General features: G+C 40.9%; 1 protein-coding gene across 1 annotated transcript; it reads right to left on the bottom strand.

Annotated features, from left to right (window-relative positions):
- Positions 1 to 2,671: 2,671 nt before the first annotated feature.
- LOC127535102 (NACHT, LRR and PYD domains-containing protein 14-like) lies at positions 2,672 to 11,711 on the bottom strand. The gene is made up of 4 exons (XM_051952103.1): positions 11,467 to 11,711; positions 7,237 to 7,413; positions 6,453 to 6,626; positions 2,672 to 5,179 (listed from the first exon to the last, which is right to left on the bottom strand). The coding sequence occupies exons 1-4, from the start codon at positions 11,694 to 11,696 to the stop codon at positions 5,170 to 5,172; spliced, it is 591 nt and encodes a 196-aa protein (XP_051808063.1). The 5' UTR covers positions 11,697 to 11,711; the 3' UTR covers positions 2,672 to 5,169.
- Positions 11,712 to 21,070: the final 9,359 nt, after the last annotated feature.

Raw genomic sequence — 21,070 nt, 5'->3', positions numbered from 1 at the left:
CTCCTGTATCTCTACGTGCACTTTTGTCCGCCACACGGCATCCTATAAATGTATTTTCCCGCCTTACCTCTCCCCTTTTGTTCATGTATTCAGAAAGAGAGGGAAGCGATTGTGCAGCTGGGATTTGTGTTTTAATCTTCTGGAATTATGAGTTGACTTTCCGTTTCTGACGTGTGCGTTGTTTGATTTTTATAGGAGCTCAAACCGATCAGACGGATGATTTTGTGTGTTTTTTTTGTCTGCTGTAAAGAACAAACGGAGATGGCCTTCAGTGAGATATATGTGTCAGAGGTCATCACAACGCAGAGAAAGAAGCCACCGGTTACAAATGCTAACCTGAAAAAACCCACATTTGAGCTTTCCTCTCTGATACCGATGCATTTCGTCCTCATCGCTGCTCAGAAAGTCATTTTAAAAGATGTAAGTCACTCATTTAACAAACCTACTAGAATCCTGACTCACTTTTAAAGAAGAACACAGAAAGACAAGACGAATTCTGACATGTTTTAAACAGCAAAAAGCACATTCTGTCGTTTTGTTTTAGTCCATGTGGCTCTGGAGACACTTGTGAAGATCTTCATGACTGAGCTTTTCTCTCATGTTTCTTAACTGTACAGTGGATGTGTTCACCTCACATCTTCCAGCAATGCGCTCAACACAGAGAAATGATGACGGATATGAGGCGTCTGTTCCCTTCAAGTTCCAAACTTCTACTGACCTTCCATAAAAACGTCCGTCTGGATGGGGATAAATCCAGGAAACTCCTACAATTACATGTGTGAAAGTGGTAGTCTTTGACGTGACATTAATATGTATGAAGTGCTTTATAACGGCTGGTGGTGGTTCTGTCAGAGGGTCTAGGATGGGTTCTTTAACCCTCGTGTCGTCCTGCGGGTCAAATTGACCCGTTTGAACGTTTGAAAATGTGGAAAAAAGATATTTTCACAGTGAAACTTCTGATGTCCACATTTTCATCATTTTTGGGACATTTATGAACACTAAAAAAGAAATGTTCAATAAATGTTTCTTAAGAACATTCACAAAAAATCAACCAAAATCCAGCGAATTTCGCTGGATTTTGGTTGATTTTTTGTGAATGTTCTTAAGAAAATATCAGATGTTTTACTGCTATATATGTAATCACTTTAGATATTTTTAGGATTTTTTAGAAGATTTTTACAAGGATTTTCTTGCCATATTTGTTTTTTTTAATTATATTTTTTAAGGGAAACTTTGAAGAAACTGTCTGAACTTTCTTCCTGAAGGTTTTGCAAATTTTTCATTGAATTTTTGGATTTTTTTCGGACAAGGAAACAATATTATTTGGTTCCCGTAAATGAGGACAACAGGAGGGTTAAAACTGTTGAAACCACCGATCATAGACATATTCTGACCTTTCTGCTCTCGATCCGTCATTCAAATATGTTTCCTGTTTGCATGAAATGTCAAAACGGTCCACTGTAGTTGGGTCTTTCCACAACAGGAGGACATTTGGGCTTCGAAATGTTTGAAAAATACACCTTCTCTTTTACAATTTTCTGCTACATATTCATCATCATATATGCATTATAATCAAACATATAAAAACATTTATATTAAGTGTGATTATTGCCAACAAACATTTTTTTCCCCAAATATCTGTAAAATAAGAACGCTGCCTTAAATACAGTGAAATGTTGTGATTTTATGGTCAAATGTTGGAAAAGAACAAATTACTGAACGAGTAAACACTAAATAATTCTGCAGATTTTCTCAGATAATATCCAGCTAAATTATAGAAACATTAATCATATTACTTTAGACATTGCAGACCAAAACAGCAGAAAAGAATGACTGTATTTTTATAAATATGAATTTGTTCTTTTGCAGCGTTTGTAGTTTCTGTTCTGTGAAAATCTTTCTTTTACAGATATTTAAGAAAAAGAAATGTGGTATGTTACAGACTGAAAAATACCTTGATTATATCATATATCATTTTACAATTTCTGTGTCTTAAATAAATATAAAATTAAAGTGTGAATAAACTCCCAGTATTTCTGTGCTCTAGTTTCGCCCCCTGCAGGAGCAGTCAGGAGCTGCAACAACATTGATCCAGACTGCCTGGAAGAAATATTCACCTCCTTGGATGTTTCACTCTTTGTTGCTTTAAAATATGACGTCATGGTCGAAATAATTAGTTTTTTCTGACAAGAATTTGTAAAAAATAATAGAAACAATAATATCAAAAGTGAAAACGGATTTTTACTAAATCATATCAATGAATGTCAAATATATAAGATAAAGTGAATGATTGCAGAAATATTGATCCCCTTTACAGTGACTGACCTAATTCAACAGAAGTCCAGCTAGTTGATGCAAGTAATGTCACAATTAGTGAAGTGGAGATGACCTGAATGCAGTTAATGTTTGTCAGTGACTGTGATATAAAAACACTTGGATCTGGAAGGTTCAGTCTCTGGTTCATCAATATTCCAGCTACAACTAACATGAAGACAAAAGAACACTCCAAGCAGCTCCTAAAAAAGATGATTGAAAAGTAGAAGTCAGGCAGTGGTGGTTCTAGACAGTTTCAGCTGGAGGGGGGCAGTTCAATCAGACTGAGCTTTCTCTGTTTATACAAAGTTGTTGTAGTCAGTGTATTATAGTGGACATTAAAGAGCAAAACACAACGTTCAAAATCATACGGCATTTTATTTTAATGGATGCTTCTGGCAAACAGATAAATAAAAAGGATTTAAGTCTGTGGCTCAACAAATTTAAACACGTCAACACCTTATTTATAGTCTTTAGTCGTGCAAATTAAACAGTTTTTTAATCAACTTTTTCTATCAATTATTTCTATCAACTTCACTCAACAGGTTTTCTTGTGTCGTGCAAACATTTAAAGAAATGCACATTCAACCCAGACTGAAAAAAGCAGAAAAACTATCAGCATGTTATTTCTGCTCAGCTTTAGTTTGTTACTTCTACTGAATTCTGCCGTTTTTATGGTTTCTTGCAACGATGTCAACAAATGCATCAAGATTCAAAGACTTTGTCCTTCTTGACTCAAAGCTTAAAACACCTCAATGACTCAGTCTGTCATCTGCCACGGTGGAGCTGAGGTAAGTTTTCAGCAGCTTCAGAGCTGAAAAACTTTGTTCACAAGAAGTAGTGCTAACTGGAAGTGAAACTGCTATTATGCACATTTAAAATAAAACACAGAAACTTCTTTATCAGGCTCAATGAATGATGTCAGCTCTACAACACCAGAGGGTCTCTGCTTACCATCATGGATTTTTCTGTTTAAAATTCATCTGAACTGATGTAGTTTATGCCCCAAATCCTCAATGTTTGAATCTTACATTCCAGAAAATGCAAACAGAGCCTCATGGAGAAATGCATCACTGTTGGGGTTTAGTGTTTGGACGCCTTCATAAAGGGACAATTTCTGCTGGACAACCGTCTGTTCAGCTCATTAAGCAGCTGATCTAAGACTGGGTAGAAAAAGGCTGTGTGAAGATGTTCTTTACCTCGTGCTGACTCTAACCCTGTCTGACCCACAGTAGTGAGTACACAGCATCCACTAAGCTGAGAGCTTAACTTTTTTTTTACATCTTTTATTAAACATATATTTATTGCAATTTTTGAAATTTTACAAATAATGAACGACACAGAACATGAAGGCACATATAAGCAATAACAATAGCAGTAATGATGAAAAAGAAAGCAAAAAAAGAATAAAGTAGATAAAAAATCATTAGAAGTAATATACAAAGAAAAGTAAATTATTACATTATAATACTAATAAATAAATACAAATAAAATAATAATAGTATACAAATGTTACCATCCACCCACACATGTACATAAGTTTAAACATATATAATACTAAAATAAGACACAATGCAAAGATAAGAGTCTTCAGGTCAGATCATCATTCCAGCCATCAACTCTGACATCTGTTTGCTCAAGGAAATTACAAAAACTTTCCATATCATCCAAAACTTGTCAAGCTTATTTTTAGAGGCAAAACTGATCTTTTCTAGAGCCAAATAAAAAGACATCCCCTTTAACCACTGTGAGGTGGTACAAGGTTTATCCCTTTTCCATGAACAGGCTTTTCATCTTTTAGCCTCCAAAAAACAGATACTTAGTAGAGATTTTTCATTCTTGGAGCATAACTTTGGATTGAGAGGAACCTCCTTCTCAGTGATTTGACTGGCCAGACTCAACACATTTTTCCAAAAAGATAGGATCAGGGGGCATTCCCACAAACAATGAAATAAAGAACCTTTCTGTTGCTGACATTTCAAGCAAGTATCTGGAATATTTGGATTAAAAAGGTGCAGCTTACTTGGGGTTATATATTGTCTACTTAACCATTTATATCGCAGCAACTTAGAGTTGGAATCCACGGATTGTGTTTGAGCGATAGCAAGCTCTGGAACATTCTTCCTCTGTTAAATTTTCTGCAAATCAGCTCTCCATGATTGTAATATGTTTCTTTTTACATCTTTTTACAGATTTTACAGGAGATCAGCTCAATATTCACACCTTAAAACACATCAGTGAAGTTGAAGAGGCTCAGACGTGGAGCATTCGGTGAACTGAGGCAGAATGAGCCACGTGGACGAGCTGCTGCTGCTGCCATGATGGATCAGCGCTCGGGTTCTGGTCCAATCAGAGCTGCTGCTGGACCTTTGAGGACTAAACTGGATTCATCTTCAGTTTGTCACCTCAACATGATGTGATCAAAACACAGAAAAACAAACTCTCTCTGGGCACCAAGGCTTCAGCTGACATGTTTCCAGGACACTTTGTTCTCATCAGCTCAATGTGCTGCAGGTAGAGAAGCTCAACAACTTTGACTGCAGCTGGAAATAGAAAATCAACGCAAATATAATCCTGCACTGACACAAACATCCTGAAACTTACTGCACACTCTGCAGCCTGACATCAACCTCCAACGGATCATGTCAACATTAACTGCAGTTCTCCATCATTCAGTGTGGAGCTGCAACACTAAACTACACAGTGACAACAACACACTTTACACTGGTTCCCAGTCCACCTCCCAGTAACATGGTCCAGTCAGAGTCTCTACACACCAGCTGCTGCTGCTGCTTCAACCTCTGGATCATCAGGACACACTTCATCCTCTCAGCACAAACACCGTCCTGATCAGCATCACTTCCATCTGCAGAGAGAAGAAGAGAGAACAGAGGAGATCAATGAGTCCACAGTGGAAACAAACTGCTGACAGTCATCAAGCTTCATTCCTGCACAAACTCTTCACTCATGGATTTACTGCTGCTCCATTTAAACCAACAGTCTCTGAGTGTCCATCAACATCTCATCTGCTCTAGAAAAACTCACTCAGAGTCTGGCAGCAAAGGAACACTAAATATGTTCAAATGCTTCTGGAAGCTTCTAAACCTGGAAAAATACTGAGAATCAAACAGGAAATGTCTAAAATAAAGATATTTTTAGCAGATTTAAGTTCAGATAAACAATCATTTTATGGTCAAACGTTGTGAAAAGAACAAATTAATATTTGTAGAAATGCAGATTTTTCATGTTGATGTTATTTACAGTTTTGGTCTGTTGTTTAATTTTACATTCACATGGAAGTTCATTATTTTCTCTGATTTTATTACTAATTATCTGTAATTTAAAAATTATCAGATATCAGAGAAACAGTTCAATTATTTACCATTTCATAATCCTTAAAATACATCATTTTCTCCTCAAACAACAGCACATATCTGTAAAATATTTATATTTTTACAGATTTCTTCACAGTACAAATGTGTCATTTCAGAGGAAAACTTTGTAAAAGAACACTGATATTTGTAAAAGTATTTTATTGTACAAGTGAAAGGATTTACAGTTTTATCCTCTTTTTAATGGTTTGTGTGAAAATTTACACTTTTTTCTCCTGATTTTACTCCAAATGATCTGTAACTGAACAAAGTGATCAAATGTGTGTAAAATGAGAGGAAATGTTGAGAGAATGACTGAATGTAAAGATGCTGCTGTGAAATAAGAGCCGCTGGTTTACAGGCTTCAGTCTCACTGATCTCAGAGCTGTGACAAACATCAGACTGATCAGCTGATCACTGTTGAAATGAGACAACAGACAGAGAGATCAGATCTGATGGACACTTTGATGAAGGAGGACCACTGTCTCTGCACATCTGGAAGGCTGTCAGCTGGAATCAGCGTCATTTCCTCAACACATCAACACAACAACAGTCGGCTTCACATCCACTCAAACACACCATGACAACAAGCTTGTGGCTCCTCTGATTGGCTGACTGCTGTCTCTGTGTTTCTGTCACCGTTCTGCTCTCACAGCTTCACTGAGAAGCTGCAGGTTTACAGGAGACACTGGATCTTTGCTTTGATACTGACTGTGTTTAGTAGAAAACTGAAGAAAGCAGCAGAGACTGATGGAACCTTCTACTGACCTCAGAGTCTTCAGGCTGCAGTCTGGACTCTCCACAAGATCTAACAGATGTTTCACTGATGAATCCTGCAGGTTGTTTACTCTCAGGTCCAGATGTTCCAGATGGGAGGGGTTGGACTTCAGAGCTGAGACCAGAGAATCACAGCTGATCTCTGACAAATCGCAGCCCTCCAATCTGAATAAAGAATCAAAGATGTAGATCAAATCATTGATGATCCATCAGATGTGTTCAGGTTCTCAATGTGCAGATCAACATTACTTTGTCCTCATCAATCAGCTTTTCTCTAAAAGCAGCACAGTGACTTTGTCCTTCTCTTATTGTGGATCATCATCATGTCAGCCTTCTACACACATCATCCACATGTCAGCTCAACATTCATCCACCTATTCATGTCCACACATCAATAACATGCTGCATCATCAAAGGATCAGGATCAGTCAAATAAAACTCAACACAAACCAAAGAAATATTTCTGCTTCACTCACTAAACTTTGTCACTTCAAACTGATCTGAGTTCAGAAGATCTTCTGGATCCAGATGTGACTCTTCAGCACAAATTACAAACATTCATTTACTTTAACAACTAACACTCAACATTTTCTACACTTTCTGATACAAACACTCCACTTTTGTCACAACAAACTGAATTTAGGACAAAAACAGAAAATCTGAACCAGAGCAGATTTACAGCTTCATGGATGGAAGTTCTGTTGAACAGAAATGAGCTTCAGTTGTCATTAAACACATCAGATCTACAACAGTAACAGACAGACAGTGAACTGACTTCAGAGTCTTCAGGATGCAGTCTGGACTCTCCAGAAAACCACTCAGATGTTTCACTCCTGAATCCTTCAGGTTCCAGTTCCAGCTCAGGTCCAGATGTTCCAGATGGGAGGGGTTGGACTTCAGAGCTGAGACCAGAGAATCACAGCTGATCTCTGACAAACTGCAGTCCCTCAATCTGAATAAAGAATAAAAGATGTGAGTTGAGGAGACAAAGTTCCTGATTGAAATCATTCAGAGTTTCATTTTGCCTTCAGAGCTGCAGAAATCTGGATTTCTTTTTTTGAAATTCTCTTTCATTTGAATTGAAAAGGCAAATTATTACGATTCCAAACATGTCGTATTTACAGCAACAAAGACTGTGTTGTCTTTCCAATATTTTCATTCTTTACATCACTCTTTTTGATGCAGAACAACAACAGAACGGGGGAGCCAGACATTTGTAGTCATCTTCACAACATTTGAGAGAGAAAAAAACAATTAATTAAAATATTTTAGACAAAGAAAACTGATTGTATCTAGTTGTGAGTAGATTCAAGTAAAATCATGCCTTATGGCTTTTACATACTCAGTCCATCTTAGAGAACTTCTCTTTCTGCACTTTCAGGGAAAATGTCAACTTTTCCATCATGTAGACCTCGTGTACAATGTCAGTCTATTCCTCAGTAGTGGGTGGTTCCACTTTTAACCACTTTCTCCTCATGCTTTTCTGATTCCTTGCCAATAATATACAAAGTCATTTCTTGTCATTAACATCACAGTTGTCAAACAGAATGTCGCCCAAATACATGACTTCACATTGAAAAGGAATATTCTCCAAACAGATTCTTTATGTGTTCATGGACCCGTTCCCAGTAAGGTCTAATAATCTGGCAGTCAGAACACATGAAAGTGGTTGGCTTCATTAGCTCCACAGAGTCTCCAACAGGTAGCACCCCGACCCAGACGTGGCTTCTGAACAGGTGGAACAAAAAATCTCACCTTTTTCCAGCACAACTCTCTCCATGTATTTGAACCTGTTGAGACCCGCTGTAGCTGACATGTTCTCTCCCAGCTCTCACTAGATATTGAAACATTTCCTTCTCTTTCCCATTTCCTCTTCATCTATTCTGTCTTGTCTTTTTCAACTGTAAAATGCCATGATAGAGCTTAGATACAATTCTGTTGCATGATCCAGATTTGAGTAAAGATACAAACACCTGTAGGAACCCTGTAGCTCCTCTTCCAGGTTCCACTTTTAAGTTCTGCTTAAAGTAATGTCTGACCTGCAAGTACCTGGAAAAGTGCTCTGACCGTAATCCCTGTTTATTCCGTAGTGCTTCAAAGCTTTGGAATGTACCATCATCATGGATAAAGGAACAATAGTTTGCTACAACTTTAAGGTCCAATTCCTAAATCTGCTGTCGTACTTATTAGGTGTAAACTCAGAGTTGTACGCACACCACCTCCACATTTTGGCCAAGTCTCCTAAATTGCAGATTTTCACAATTTCCTGCCAGGATTTCAAAACAATGTCTGACAGGGTTCCTCTGAAACCATCACTTCTTTCTGTAGTTTGCTGTCTGCTAATAGGGCCATTACTGGGATTCCTTTTACTTTTGGACCTTCTAAGTCCTTCCATCCTGCCGTGTATGTTGGTGAATAGAAACAAATGAACCGTCTCAGCTGGGCTGAGTAGGAATATTCTTGGAGGCAGGGAAGGCCCATTCCACCCCTTTCTTTTCTTAATTGCACAGTTTCAGATTTAATCCTGCCTCTTGTACGCTGCCATAGAAACCTTGAAATGACCCTGTCCCATTCTTCACATTGATTGTGTGGTATTTGGACTGGTAGACACTGAAACAGGTAAAGCATTCTTGGAGCACGTTCATTCTGACTGACTCAATCCTGGAGTAGAAGTTGAGCAGATAAAGCCACTGTCTTTACTTCAGTCATCTCACAGCTCCAAATGATGGAAAGGATGAAGGAGAGAGTTTGTGCCGCTGGTGAGCTTCCACTTAAAGTGTTGCAGTGATGAGACACACAACAGGTGCTGACAGGTGAGGAGATTCTTCTACTCACTGACTTCTATCAGCTCAGCACAGAGAACTTTAAGGACACTTTAGCTTTGACTCTGGACTCAGTCTGGACTTTATGACTCCCTGCTACATTTAAAAAGAAAAACTAGGCATCATATACATCAGAAGGAAGGCTCATCTCCCTTCCTGATTCAATCAGCTTCAATATGGAATAATCCAAGTTTAAAAATAGGAGCAAAGGTGTTCTTTTGGAAAGACTGGCATGCTGGGGGGATCCAGTTTCTTGGATGTCTCTACCAGAACAACATCCTGAGAACATTGGATGAACTGAGAGAGCTCTACAACATCAGAGGAGAGACTTCTGGAGATTCCTGCAGCTTAGAGACTGTCTATCTAAGAAAACCTCAACAGGGAATAGGTTCTCTAGACAATGCTCTTCATGCTCTAAATTTAAATTGTTGAGAAGTCGTCCACACCTGGAAAGACAAATTTACACATTTCCTATTGATCAATTTAGTGGTGCTACCAGAGGTCTAAAAGCTGTATGGGAAAGGGATTTAAAGAAACATACGAGGATGAAGTGTCACGGCTCCCTTCTCACCCCCGTCCTTCCCACCTGACCTCCCCAATACCCTTTTCCCATCTGGTTCTTCCTCCCTCTCCTGTTCCCCTGCCCTGTCTGTCTCGCTGTCTCCCATCCACTCCTCTGCCCTGTCTCTCCCCCTGCAGCTCGGTGCCTGAGTGGAGTCTTGCTTCTCAGCTGACTCCACTCAGGCAATCAACCACCTCCACGGCTCCCGGACAGCTGAGAGACATCACGCTGATTAATCACCCCTGCAATAAGAACCGGCTCATCCTTCCACTCCCTGCCAGATTGTTGAACAAGAACCATGCAGTTCAGTTCGCTCTCTTGCCTCTCACAAGATCTGTTTTGAGTTCCTACCTTGTTTTCTTACGTTGTTTTTTCCTGCCTCCACACAGTTCAGCTGTCCGGGATCCCTGCCATTCTCCTTCCCCTCCGGCTCTCCCCAGACCAGTCATCACCGGTTTCCCCTGCCTGGACCCCCACTCCTGCCTGGACCCCCACTCCTACTTGGACCCCTTCTGTCCCTGCCTGGAACCCCCCGCTCCTGCACCCTGGTTTTCCCCCACCGAGCCACCATTTCACCCCCAGCAAAAAAACACTTTCATTCCAACCAGCCTTGGTAGTGTGGCTCTCTGCTCGGGTCCAACCAGCTCAGTTCGTGACATGAAGAGTGGAAGAACTCACTGAAACATTTGCTGAAACCAATGACAGATGCCAGCTCTAAACTAATTCAATTTAAAATATTTAACAGATTGTATTGGACACTGGTGAGAATGTAAAGGACAGGAATGGGACGGTCAGACCTCTGCTGGTGATGCCATACAGACAGAGGTGATCTTGTTCACATGTTCTATGTCTGTCTGAGCCTAGCTACCTACTGGCAGAGGGTCATGGTGAAGATCAGTAGCAGTGTGGGTACAGGGGCTGATTTTACTCCTGCTCTTTACCTCCTGAACAGCCTGAAAGGAAACCAAAGGATGGACGGAAAGAAAGCTCAGTGGATAAAGGTTGACCTTACTACAACTCAGAGGGTCATACTGAGGCATTGGAGGGTGGACTGCAGCCCTGCTTATTCTGAATGGATCACTGTCTTGGCAGAAACTGCCTCTTATAAGAAACTCATAAACAAAATAAATGGGAATATAGACACCTGTGCAGAAACACCAGGGAATCAAACTTCAATGATACTTGACATATCCATGAACCAAAACCTAGCTGACAGTGCAGGATGTTCAACTGGTGGGACGGAGATGGAATTTAGGTAGAGAGAAAACTGTTTCCTTCCAGACATGCTTGATATCATATTATTTATAATATTGATTTTTTTTTTCGTTCGGCTCTCTTTCATTAATTAAATTATCTCCTAACTTTTCATGTTCTCTAATATTTAAATGTACTTATAAATTGTTCATATAATTCTACATTCTAATCATTTTTATTTTGTTTTCAATTTATTTATGTATCTCTGCTCTCCTGTGTTGTGGATGTTTCTGGAGGGAATAATAATAAATTTAAATAAAAAGAGAAACTGTTTGGATGATTCACATCAGTCATTAAAACTGATGTGAAAAAAGCAACATTCACTCAGAGATGAGAACTTTGAATCACTGAAAACATGATGTCTGACCTCAGAGTCTTCAGGATGCAGTCTGGACTCTCCAGAAAACCACTCAGATGTTTCACTGATGAATCCTGCAGGTTGTTCCTGCTCAGGTCCAGATGTTCCAGATGGGAGGGGTTGGACTTCAGAGCTGAGATCAGAGAATCACAGCTGATCTCTGACAAACTGCAGTCCTCCAATCTGAATAAAGAATAAAAGATGTGAGTTGAGGAGACAAAGTTCCTGATTGAAATCATTCAGAGTTTCATCATGAGTTCAGAGCTGCAGAAATCTGTATTTCTTATTTTTTTAAATTCTCTTTTCATTTTAATTGAAAAGGCAAATTATTACGATTCCAAACATGTCGTATTTACAGCAACAAAGACTGTGTTGTCTTTCCAATATTTTCATTCTTTACATCACTCTTTTTGATGCAGAACAACAACAGAACGGGGGAGCCAGACATTTGTAGTCATCTTCACAACATTTGAGAGAGAAAAAATCATGAATAAAAATATTTTAGACAAAGAAAACTGATTGTATCTAGTTGTGAGTAGATTCAAGTAAAATCATGCCTTATGGCTTTTACATACTCAGTCCATCTTAGAGAACTTCTCTTTCTGCACTTTCAGGGAAAATGTCAACTTTTCCATCATGTAGACCTCGTGTACAATGTCAGTCTATTCCTCAGTAGTGGGTGGTTCCACTTTTAACCACTTTCTCCTCATGCTTTTCTGATTCCTTGCCAATAATATACAAAGTCATTTCTTGTCATTAACATCACAGTTGTCAAACAGAATGTCGCCCAAATACATGACTTCACATTGAAAAGGAATATTCTCCCAAATAGATTCTTTATGTGTTCATGGACCCGTTCCCAGTAAGGTCTAATAATCTGGCAGTCAGAACACATGAAAGTGGTTGGCTTCATTAGCTCCACAGAGTCTCCAACAGGTAGCACCCCGACCCAGACGTGGCTTCTGAACAGGTGGAACAAAAAATCTCACCTTTTTCCAGCACAACTCTCTCCATGTATTTGAACCTGTTGAGACCTGCTGTAGCTGACATGTTCTCTCCCAGCTCTCACTAGATATTGAAACATTTCCTTCTCTTTCCCATTTCCTCTTCATCTATTCTGTCTTGTCTTTTTCAACTGTAAAATGCCATGATAGAGCTTTGATACAATTCTGTTGCATGATCCGGATTTGAGTAAAGATACAAACACCTGTAGGAACCCTGTAGCTCCTCTTCCAGGTTCCACTTTTAAGTTCTGCTTAAAGTAATGTCTGACCTGCAAGTACCTGGAAAAGTGCTCTGACCGTAATCCCTGTTTATTCCGTAGTGCTTCAAAGCTTTGGAATGTACCATCATCATGGATAAAAGGAACAATAGTTTGCTACAACTTTAAGGTCCAATTCCTAATCTGTTGTCGTACTTATTAGGTGTAAACTCAGAGTTGTTCGCACACCACCTCCACATTTTGGGCAAGTCTCCTAAATTGCAGATTTTCACAATTTCCTGCCAGGATTTCAAAACAATGTCTGACAGGGTTCCTCTGAAACCATCACTTCTTTCTGTAGTTTGCTGTCTGCTAATAGGGCCATTACTGGGATTCCTTTTACTTTGGACCTTCTAAGTCCTTCCATCCTGCCGTGTATGTTGGTGAATAGAAACAAATGAACCGTCTCAGCTGGGCTGAGTAGGAATATTCTTGGAGGCAGGGAAGGCCCATTCCACCTCTTTCTTTTCTTAATTGCACAGTTTCAGATTTAATCCTGCCTCTTGTACGCTGCCATAGAAACCTTGAAATGACCCTGTCCCATTCTTCACATTGAATTGTGTGGTATTGGACTGGTAGACACTGAAACAGGTAAAGCATTCTTGGAGCACATTCATTCTGACTGACTCAATCCTGGAGTAGAAGTTTGAGCAGATAAAGCCACTGTCTTTACTTCAGTCATCTCACAGCTCCAAAATGCTGGAAAGGATGAAGGAGAGAGTTTGTGCCACTGGTGAGCTTCCACTTACAGTGTTGCAGTGATGAGACACACAACAGGTGCTGACAGGTGAGGAGATTCTTCTACTCACTGACTTCTCATCAGCTCAGCACAGAAACTTTAAGGACACTTTAGCTTTGACTCTGGACTCAGTCTGGACTTTATGACTCCCTGCTACATTTAAAAAGAGAACTAGGCATCAATATACATCAGAAGGAAGGCTCATCTCCCTTCCTGATTCAATCAGCTTCAATATGGAATAATCCAAGTTTAAAAATAGGAGCAAAGGTGTTCTTTGGAAAGACTGGCATGCTGGGGGATCCAGTTTCTTGGATGTCTCTACCAGAACAACACCTGAGAACATTGGATGAACTGAGAGAGCTCTACAACATCAGAGGAGAGACTTCTGGAGATTCCTGCAGCTTAGAGACTGTCTATCTAAGAAAACCTCAACAGGGAATAGGTTCTCTAGACAATGCTCTTCATGCACCTGGACAGTTTAGGCAGGAACATCTGAGTTCTTGGTAAAAAAATGACTTCCAGATCAGTTTACATCCATCCAGAGTCCTTCAGTCTGGAGATCTCCAGATTGGATGAATTTTGGATAAATTTTGCGAGCTCAGTTTTTGTCAAAATTTCAGGTCCTTTTGAACATTTTTTGAATACATTTGTGGAATATTGAGTCCATTTTTTTCACCAGGTTTTTGTCATTTTTGGACACAACTTCTAATATTTGCGGACAATTTTAGCTGTTAAACTTTGGCACATCTTTTTGTTATTTTGAACAGTTTTTGCAGCCATTTTTGACCAAACATTGAAAAATGTGCGACCATTTTTGTTAATTTAGCAGAGTTTCCACGTAATTTCACCAATTTTTAATTAAAAAAACATATTCAAAGTTCTGATAAAAACTGACTCCAGATCAGCTTTACATCCATCCAGGTATGTCTCAGTCTGAAACACTGGATCTGGTCTTCTGCACAACAGGATTACTTTCTAGAACTTTTTGACTATTTTCATGTCATTTTAGAGAACAGTTAGTCATTTGGAGAAATGTTAACGTCATTCTGAAAAATTTTCCACTTTTTTTGTCATTTTGCAACAAATTTTAGGTCAAGTTTGGTAGAAATCTTGAATTATTTTGGACTAATTGCACGGTATTTTTTGAACAGATTTTAAGTAATTGTTGGGACATGGTTTTGGTCGATGTTTTGGTCATTTGGGGCATGTTTTGAGTCAAATGTTGAATCTTTTTGGACCAAAGTTTGGCACCATGTTTTAATTTTAGCCAGCTGTGGATCATCAGATTATGGGGATGATCCTCGTTGTGATCATCAGTTATTATGGGATGTATCCTACGTCGGTGAAACAGTCTTAGAAACAATCATTGGTCCCTGATGTGTTCTGAGTATTCCTCATCTCAGCACTGGGTAGAAAAGCGTTTGGTCAGCGACTATTAAGAGAAGGATTCATTTCTGGAGACAGGATTCACTCTGAGGAAGAATAACTCCATCCATTAGGCATCACACTGTAAAAACCAGAAAACATTCACTCCTAACTTCACATAAAAAATGATGTAGAATTTGATGTATGTATTTCTAGAGTTTTTTACGGTGGTTTCGTTGTAAATTCGTGTGTTTTTGGACGTTCTGATGTTCTGGGTCTCTACAGTTCTTGGGTTCCCACAGACCACTTTGTCGTCTGTTTCTGATCTGACTCTGGGTCAGTTCACACCATCACAGAGAGCCACTGAGACTTCACCTTACCAGACGCCACCTGAGCATGCTCAGTAGTAGCTGCTAAAGGTGAAGCCTGCTGATGTTGATGATGGAACAACTGCATGGATCCATCTGCTGCTCTTGCTCGTTCTGTTGTTACCCTGCTTCAGACCAGGTCTATTCACAGCGAGTGTAGTGAGGTTGGATGTTGTGTGTCTCGGGTGTGTGTGTGGTGTGTGTGTGTCTGTGTCTGTGTGCTGTGTAGGCTGCATATTCTTCCACCAAGACCGTGACATATTGAGCTTTTTCTTCCTTTTTGATGGAAAGTGTGTCAACAGACTGAATGCAGTTGTTTGATTGCAATTGATGTGCCTGCACAGAACCGACGCACAAACCTGTAGGTTAACGATGCCACAAACCTGCAGTTAAAAGACGCCACAAACAGTGCTAGTTAACGACGGCACAAACTGCTAGTTAACGACGCACAAAACCAGCTAGTTAACGACGCACAAACCTGCTAGTTAACGGACGCTACAAACCTGCTAGTTAACGACACAGCATAGGACAGTTAATAAATACAGACAGTTAGCATTACATTTCGCATTACATAGTTAGATTTACAGTTTAGAATGACATTAGTTAGCATATACAGGTTAGCATGCCATAGTTAGCATATACATTAGCATGCATAGTTTAGCATATACAGTTAGCACACATCAGTAAGCCATACATAGTTGGCATATAGAGTAGACATACATAGTTTGGCATTACATAGTTTGCATATACAGTTAACATGCACTAGTTAGCCGTATACAGTTAGCATACAAATTGGGCATTATACAGTTAGCACACATAATTAGCATATACAGTTAGCACACATAGTTAAGCATATATACAGTTAGCACACATAGTAAGCATACATTAGTTGATATAGAGTTAGCATACATAGTTTGCATACATAGTTTGCACTATACATGTCTAACATGCATAGTTAGCATATTTAAGTTAGCCATCACATAATTAGCATATACAGTTAGCACACATAATTAGCATATTACAGTTAGCACCACATAGTTAGCATATACACTTTAGCACACATAGTAAGCATACATAGTTGGCATATGAGTTAGCATTACCATAGTTTGCATATACCAGTTAGCATGCCATAGTTAGCAATTACAGTTAGCATGCATAGTTAGCATATACAGTTAGCATGCATTAGTTAGCATATACAGTTAGCACTGCATAGTTTAGCATATACAGTTAGCAAGACATAGTTTAGCATTATTACAGTCTAGCATACATAGTTAGCATATACAGTAGCATACATTAGTTAACATCCATAGTCTAGCCATACATAGTTGGCATTATACAGTTAGGCATAAAATAATTAGCATATACAGTTGCACAGCATAGTTAGCATATACAGTTTAGCACACATTCAGAAGTATACATAGTTGGCATATAGAGTTAGCATACATAGTTTGCATAACATTGTTTGCATATTACAGTTTAGGCATGGCATTAGTTAGCTATTATACAGTTAGCATGCATACGTTAGCAGTATAACAGTTAGCATGCATAGTTAGCATATTACAGTGGCATACATTAAGTTAGCATATACAGTTAGCAGACATAGTTAGCATATTTTACAGTTAGCCCACACAATAAGCTTAACATCCATAATTAGCATCTACATAGTGGCATATTACAGTAGCATTCACTAATGGCAAATCATAGTATAGCATACTACAGTTAGCATCATATAGTTAGACTGCATAGTTAGCATGCATAGTTAGCATATTAGTTGGCATTTGTATAGTTTGGACGCGGAGAGTTCAGAGCTGTGAATTGGACGTTCTGAGCTGTGATTGGACGGTTTCTCCATCATGTGACTCTGCTGTTTTCTTCTTTCTTTCAGAACTAATTTCTGACATTTAATATAACTTAATTGCACGTTTTCTCTCCTGCCAGCTGCGAGGTTTCTATTTCCTGGATCCTGGTGAAGCCAGGGATCGGTCCAGTCCCAAGGTTCTGTTGTGTTCTGTGTACGTGTCTCTATGGTTCTGCGTTGGTCCTGGGTGGTTCTGGTTGTTCTCAAATGTTCTGCTCGCGTTCTGAGTGGTCTCATATGGTTCTCCGTGGTTCTGGGAGGTTCTGGTAGTTTCTCTATGGTTCTATGTGGTTTCTTCTATGGTTCTGCGTGGTTTCTGGTGATTTTCTATGCCGTTCGTGTTTGGTTCTCTATGAGTTCTGCGTGGTTCTGGCGTGGTGCTGTGTCGGTTTCTGTATGGTTCTCGGGTGGTTCTGGGGAGGTTCTGGGTAGTTCTCTATGGTTTCTGATGTGCGTTCTGGCGTGGTTCTCTATGGTCTCTATGTGGTTCTCTAGGTTCTGCGTGATTCTGGCGCGTGGTTCTCTATGGTTCTGTGTGCGTCTGTTCGGCCTTCTCTATGGATCTGCCGTGGTTCTGCGGTGGGTTCTGTAGTGGTTTCTGTATGTTCTGGGCTGGTTCTCTATGGCTTCTATGTGCGTTCTCTATGTGGTTCTGGGTTTGGATTTCTCTATGGTTTCTCTAATGGTTTCTGCTGGTTCGTGTATGCGTTCTGCGTTGGTTCTGGGTGGTTTCTGGTGTGGTTCTGTATGGTTCTGGGTGGTCTCTGGTTCTGCGTGGGTTCTGTGTGGTTCTGTATTGGTTCTGGGTGGTTCTAGTGCGTTAACGGCGGTGGTTCTGTGTTGCGTTCGCTCATGGTTTGCCATGGTTCTGGGGTGGGTTCTGGCATGGCTTCTGTATGGTTCTGGGTGGTTCTGCGTGGCTTGTGTGTTCTGGGTGGTTTGCGTTGGTTCTGCATGGTTCTCTGTGGTTGCTGCATGGTTCTGTTGTCGGTTCTGGGTGGTTCTGCGTTGGTTTTTGGTGCTTGGTTCTGCGGTGGCTTCGCGTGGTTCTGCATGGTCTCTGTGGGTTATTCTGCGTGGTTCTATGGCGTGGTTCTGTAATGGTTCTGGGCTGGTTCTGCATGGTTCTGTTGTGGTCTCTGCGGTGGTTCTGCGTGGTTTCTCGTGGTTTGCATGTTTCTGTGTGGTTCTGCGGCTTATGTTCTGCTGTGGTTCTCTATTGGTTCTGCGTGGTTTTGCTGTGTCGGGTAGTTCTGCATGGTAATCTGCATGCGTCTCTGCGTCGGTTTCTGGGTGGTTCTGCATGGTTTTGCTGTGGTTCTGGCGTGGTCCTGCGTGGTTCTGGGGGTTCTCTATGCGTTTCTGCATGGTTCTGCGTGGTTCTGCATGGTTCTGGGGGGGTTTCTATGGTTTCTGATGGTTTCTGCGTGTTCTGGCGTGATTTTGCGTGGGTTCTGGGTGGTTCCTCTATGGTCTGGGTGGTGCTCTATTGGCTTCTGCCGTGCGTTCTCTATGCTTCTGCGTGGTTCTGCATGGTTCTGTTGTTGTTCTGGTGGTTTCTGCGTGGTTCTGGCTGGTCTTCTATGGTTCTGCGTGGTTCTGGGTGTTTCCTGCCATCGTTCTGTTGGTTCGGATCAGGATCCTGGTTAGCTTCTCTCCTCTCTCTCCCTCTTCTGATGACGGGTGAAGCTGCTCCAGTCAAAATTCCCGTGGCATCAGGAGAGAAAATCAGACGATTTGCAGATTCCTGAGAGTCCACAATAACTGTGGAGATGTTTCCTGTGCAGCACCAACATTCGGGATGCGAACCTGTATAGAACGTAGAGCTTTATATTGTTAACAGCAGATAACCTGATGCATGTTCTGTGTTAGATGAGAGTTAAATACGTTGATTCTGGTTTCAGATTTAAATATGTTTCTTTTTAATGTTTGTATGTTTGAAGGTGCGTCAGAACCAGGCTTTAGAACCTGCTGAGTTCATCAGACAAACGAAATCAGGGACCCAAGAAACAGGCGGAGACACCGGGCAGTGCAGGAAAAACATGACACACAGGTTTTACTGTGTTTAATGAAGTTCAATTGTTTGCTGTTATTAAGGAACAGCCATGTCCGCCAGGTCTGGCTAGTGGAACCTTCAGCGTGTCTGCCTGTTTCAGTTTTTTTCTGATTGGGTCATTTCCTATCGACACAGACCCAGATGAAACAAAATCAATCAGCAGTCTTAAAAGCGCGCAGAAACACGGTTCTGACAGAAACAACCCTGAACAACATGATTGCTCCCCTCAGTCGCCGTCTGTTCGTGGCAGATATGAAGTGCTGGTGTTCTGTTTAATAACAGTTCCTTCAGATAGCGGTGACTAATTTCCTCTGCAGGAGGCTCTGACAATACCGAACAAAGGAACGTATCAGAACCGCAGAACCACGTCTGCTGGATCTGCACGCATGAGAACCGATAATCATCACAGCGAGGAGAACGGTCTATCGATCTGTAGAGGAACATCTATCTTGAGCGAAAATGTCTATATCTGTTGAGAACATCAGAACGCACTAACGGGCAAACATATCATATAACATCTATCTGGTTGACAGATACATTCTATCATCTGATGGGAACACATCTATCTTTGACAGATAACATTTATCTTCATTCCATCAAGCTGCAGAACGTCCTCTCCGGTGACCAAACCAGACTGTTGTCCGCAAAAACAGCCAGTGACTCACAGCAGAACCTCAGAACCAGTCGTCTAAAGGCGGAGAGCGGACCGGTCTCCGATGTTAGCATAGTTGATAAACAGAGAGTAGAGAGTGAGGATAGAAAGTAAAATAGGTGCTCATAGACAATGGATCCGACCGGTCCGATAGATGGAGAGCACGACTGGTTAAGACCTAATCTGTCCATAAATATTAGTATAGAAAGAGCGAAGCGTAGAGAGGTGCATGAATGTGAGGAATGGAACGAACGAAGGTAGAGAGAGAAGAACAAGACATCGAACATTGACTGGAAAATGACAAACACCAGCAGAACGAAGCGCGAGAGAAAGGAGGAACGAAGAGGACCAGGCATAGATGGAGAGGATAGGTTTAGGAGAGGTGAGAGAGTGCATGATGGGAGGAGAATCCAGTTTGAGGCAGGAAAGACAGATGGAAGGGAGTTCAAGTGTTGAAAAGCGAGCGAACATGCAGCATAGCGGGGATGAAGTGTAGCTCGAGGGAGTGATGCGTAGGATGTGATGGTGGGCGCTCTATGATGTAGTACGTTCAAGTCTGGTATTGTAAGTATGGAGGAGTATGATTGGACAGTGTGAGTAGGGACGTGGAGGAGGTGAGGTAAATGGTTCTTGTCCTCTTCCAGCTTCTGTCCTAGACTTTAGTAGTCTCCATTAAGCCAGGAGCTTCCTAGTGACATTTAGGTTTTATGCTGCCAGCTCTTCGCGTTTCTGGTCCTCGTTTTGGTGATCCTCTCTGGTTCTGGCTGTGTGGATCCGTCTCCTGAGCTTCTTATGTCGCGTTCACTGCGGCTTTTAGGGGTTCGTGCAGTGTCCTCGGTTCGTGGCTTCCTAGCTTCCTGTCTCCTCGTTGTTTATGGTTTCATCGGGTCAGTCTCTATGAATCTGGTTTACTGGTTCCTAGGTTCTGGTTCAGCTCATGTAGAGTTGCACTCTGTAGAAATGGTGGAATGGTGGGTTCTGGATTCGACGTGCTGGGCTGCTCGAGATCAGGAGCAAGGTGGCAGGGCTCAGAGCCAACATTTTACCCCTTCCTAAATCCGATTCTAATACTGAGGAACTCTCAGCTGTCGGGGTTCTCTCACATACACACCTCTTCATTAATAGCTGGCAGCAGAGGCAGAGCAAGCTTGCGCAAGCTGCAATAGCCTCACAGTGCTCTCATCTTCCAAAGACACAGATTTCATACAGCGGCACAAATTCGAGACTAAACGCGTTCAATCGCCGCAACTCCTCCCCTCCCTCGCACACGAACCCTCTACATAAAACGCAAGAGTTTTCTCTCCATCTCTCTTT

The sequence above is a fragment of the Acanthochromis polyacanthus genome, chromosome 8, assembly GCF_021347895.1.
Source record: "Acanthochromis polyacanthus isolate Apoly-LR-REF ecotype Palm Island chromosome 8, KAUST_Apoly_ChrSc, whole genome shotgun sequence".
Classification (NCBI taxonomy): Eukaryota; Metazoa; Chordata; class Actinopteri; family Pomacentridae; genus Acanthochromis; species Acanthochromis polyacanthus.
The sequence above is the reverse complement of the archived record's forward strand: the minus strand, read 5'-3'. Positions and strand labels throughout refer to the sequence as shown.

What these genes read in the sequence shown, in the direction of transcription:
- LOC127535102 (XM_051952103.1), bottom strand. Translation starts at nt 11,696, where the DNA reads ATGATTTCAATCAGGAACTTTGTCTCCTCAACTCACATCTTTTATTCT. An exon ending in TGCATCCTGAAGACTCTGAG is followed by an intron (nt 7,414 to 11,466) that starts GTCAGACATCAT and finishes TTCTTTATTCAG; the next exon opens with ATTGAGGGACTGCAGTTTGT. An exon ending in TGCATCCTGAAGACTCTGAA is followed by an intron (nt 6,627 to 7,236) that starts GTCAGTTCACTG and finishes TTCTTTATTCAG; the next exon opens with ATTGGAGGGCTGCGATTTGT.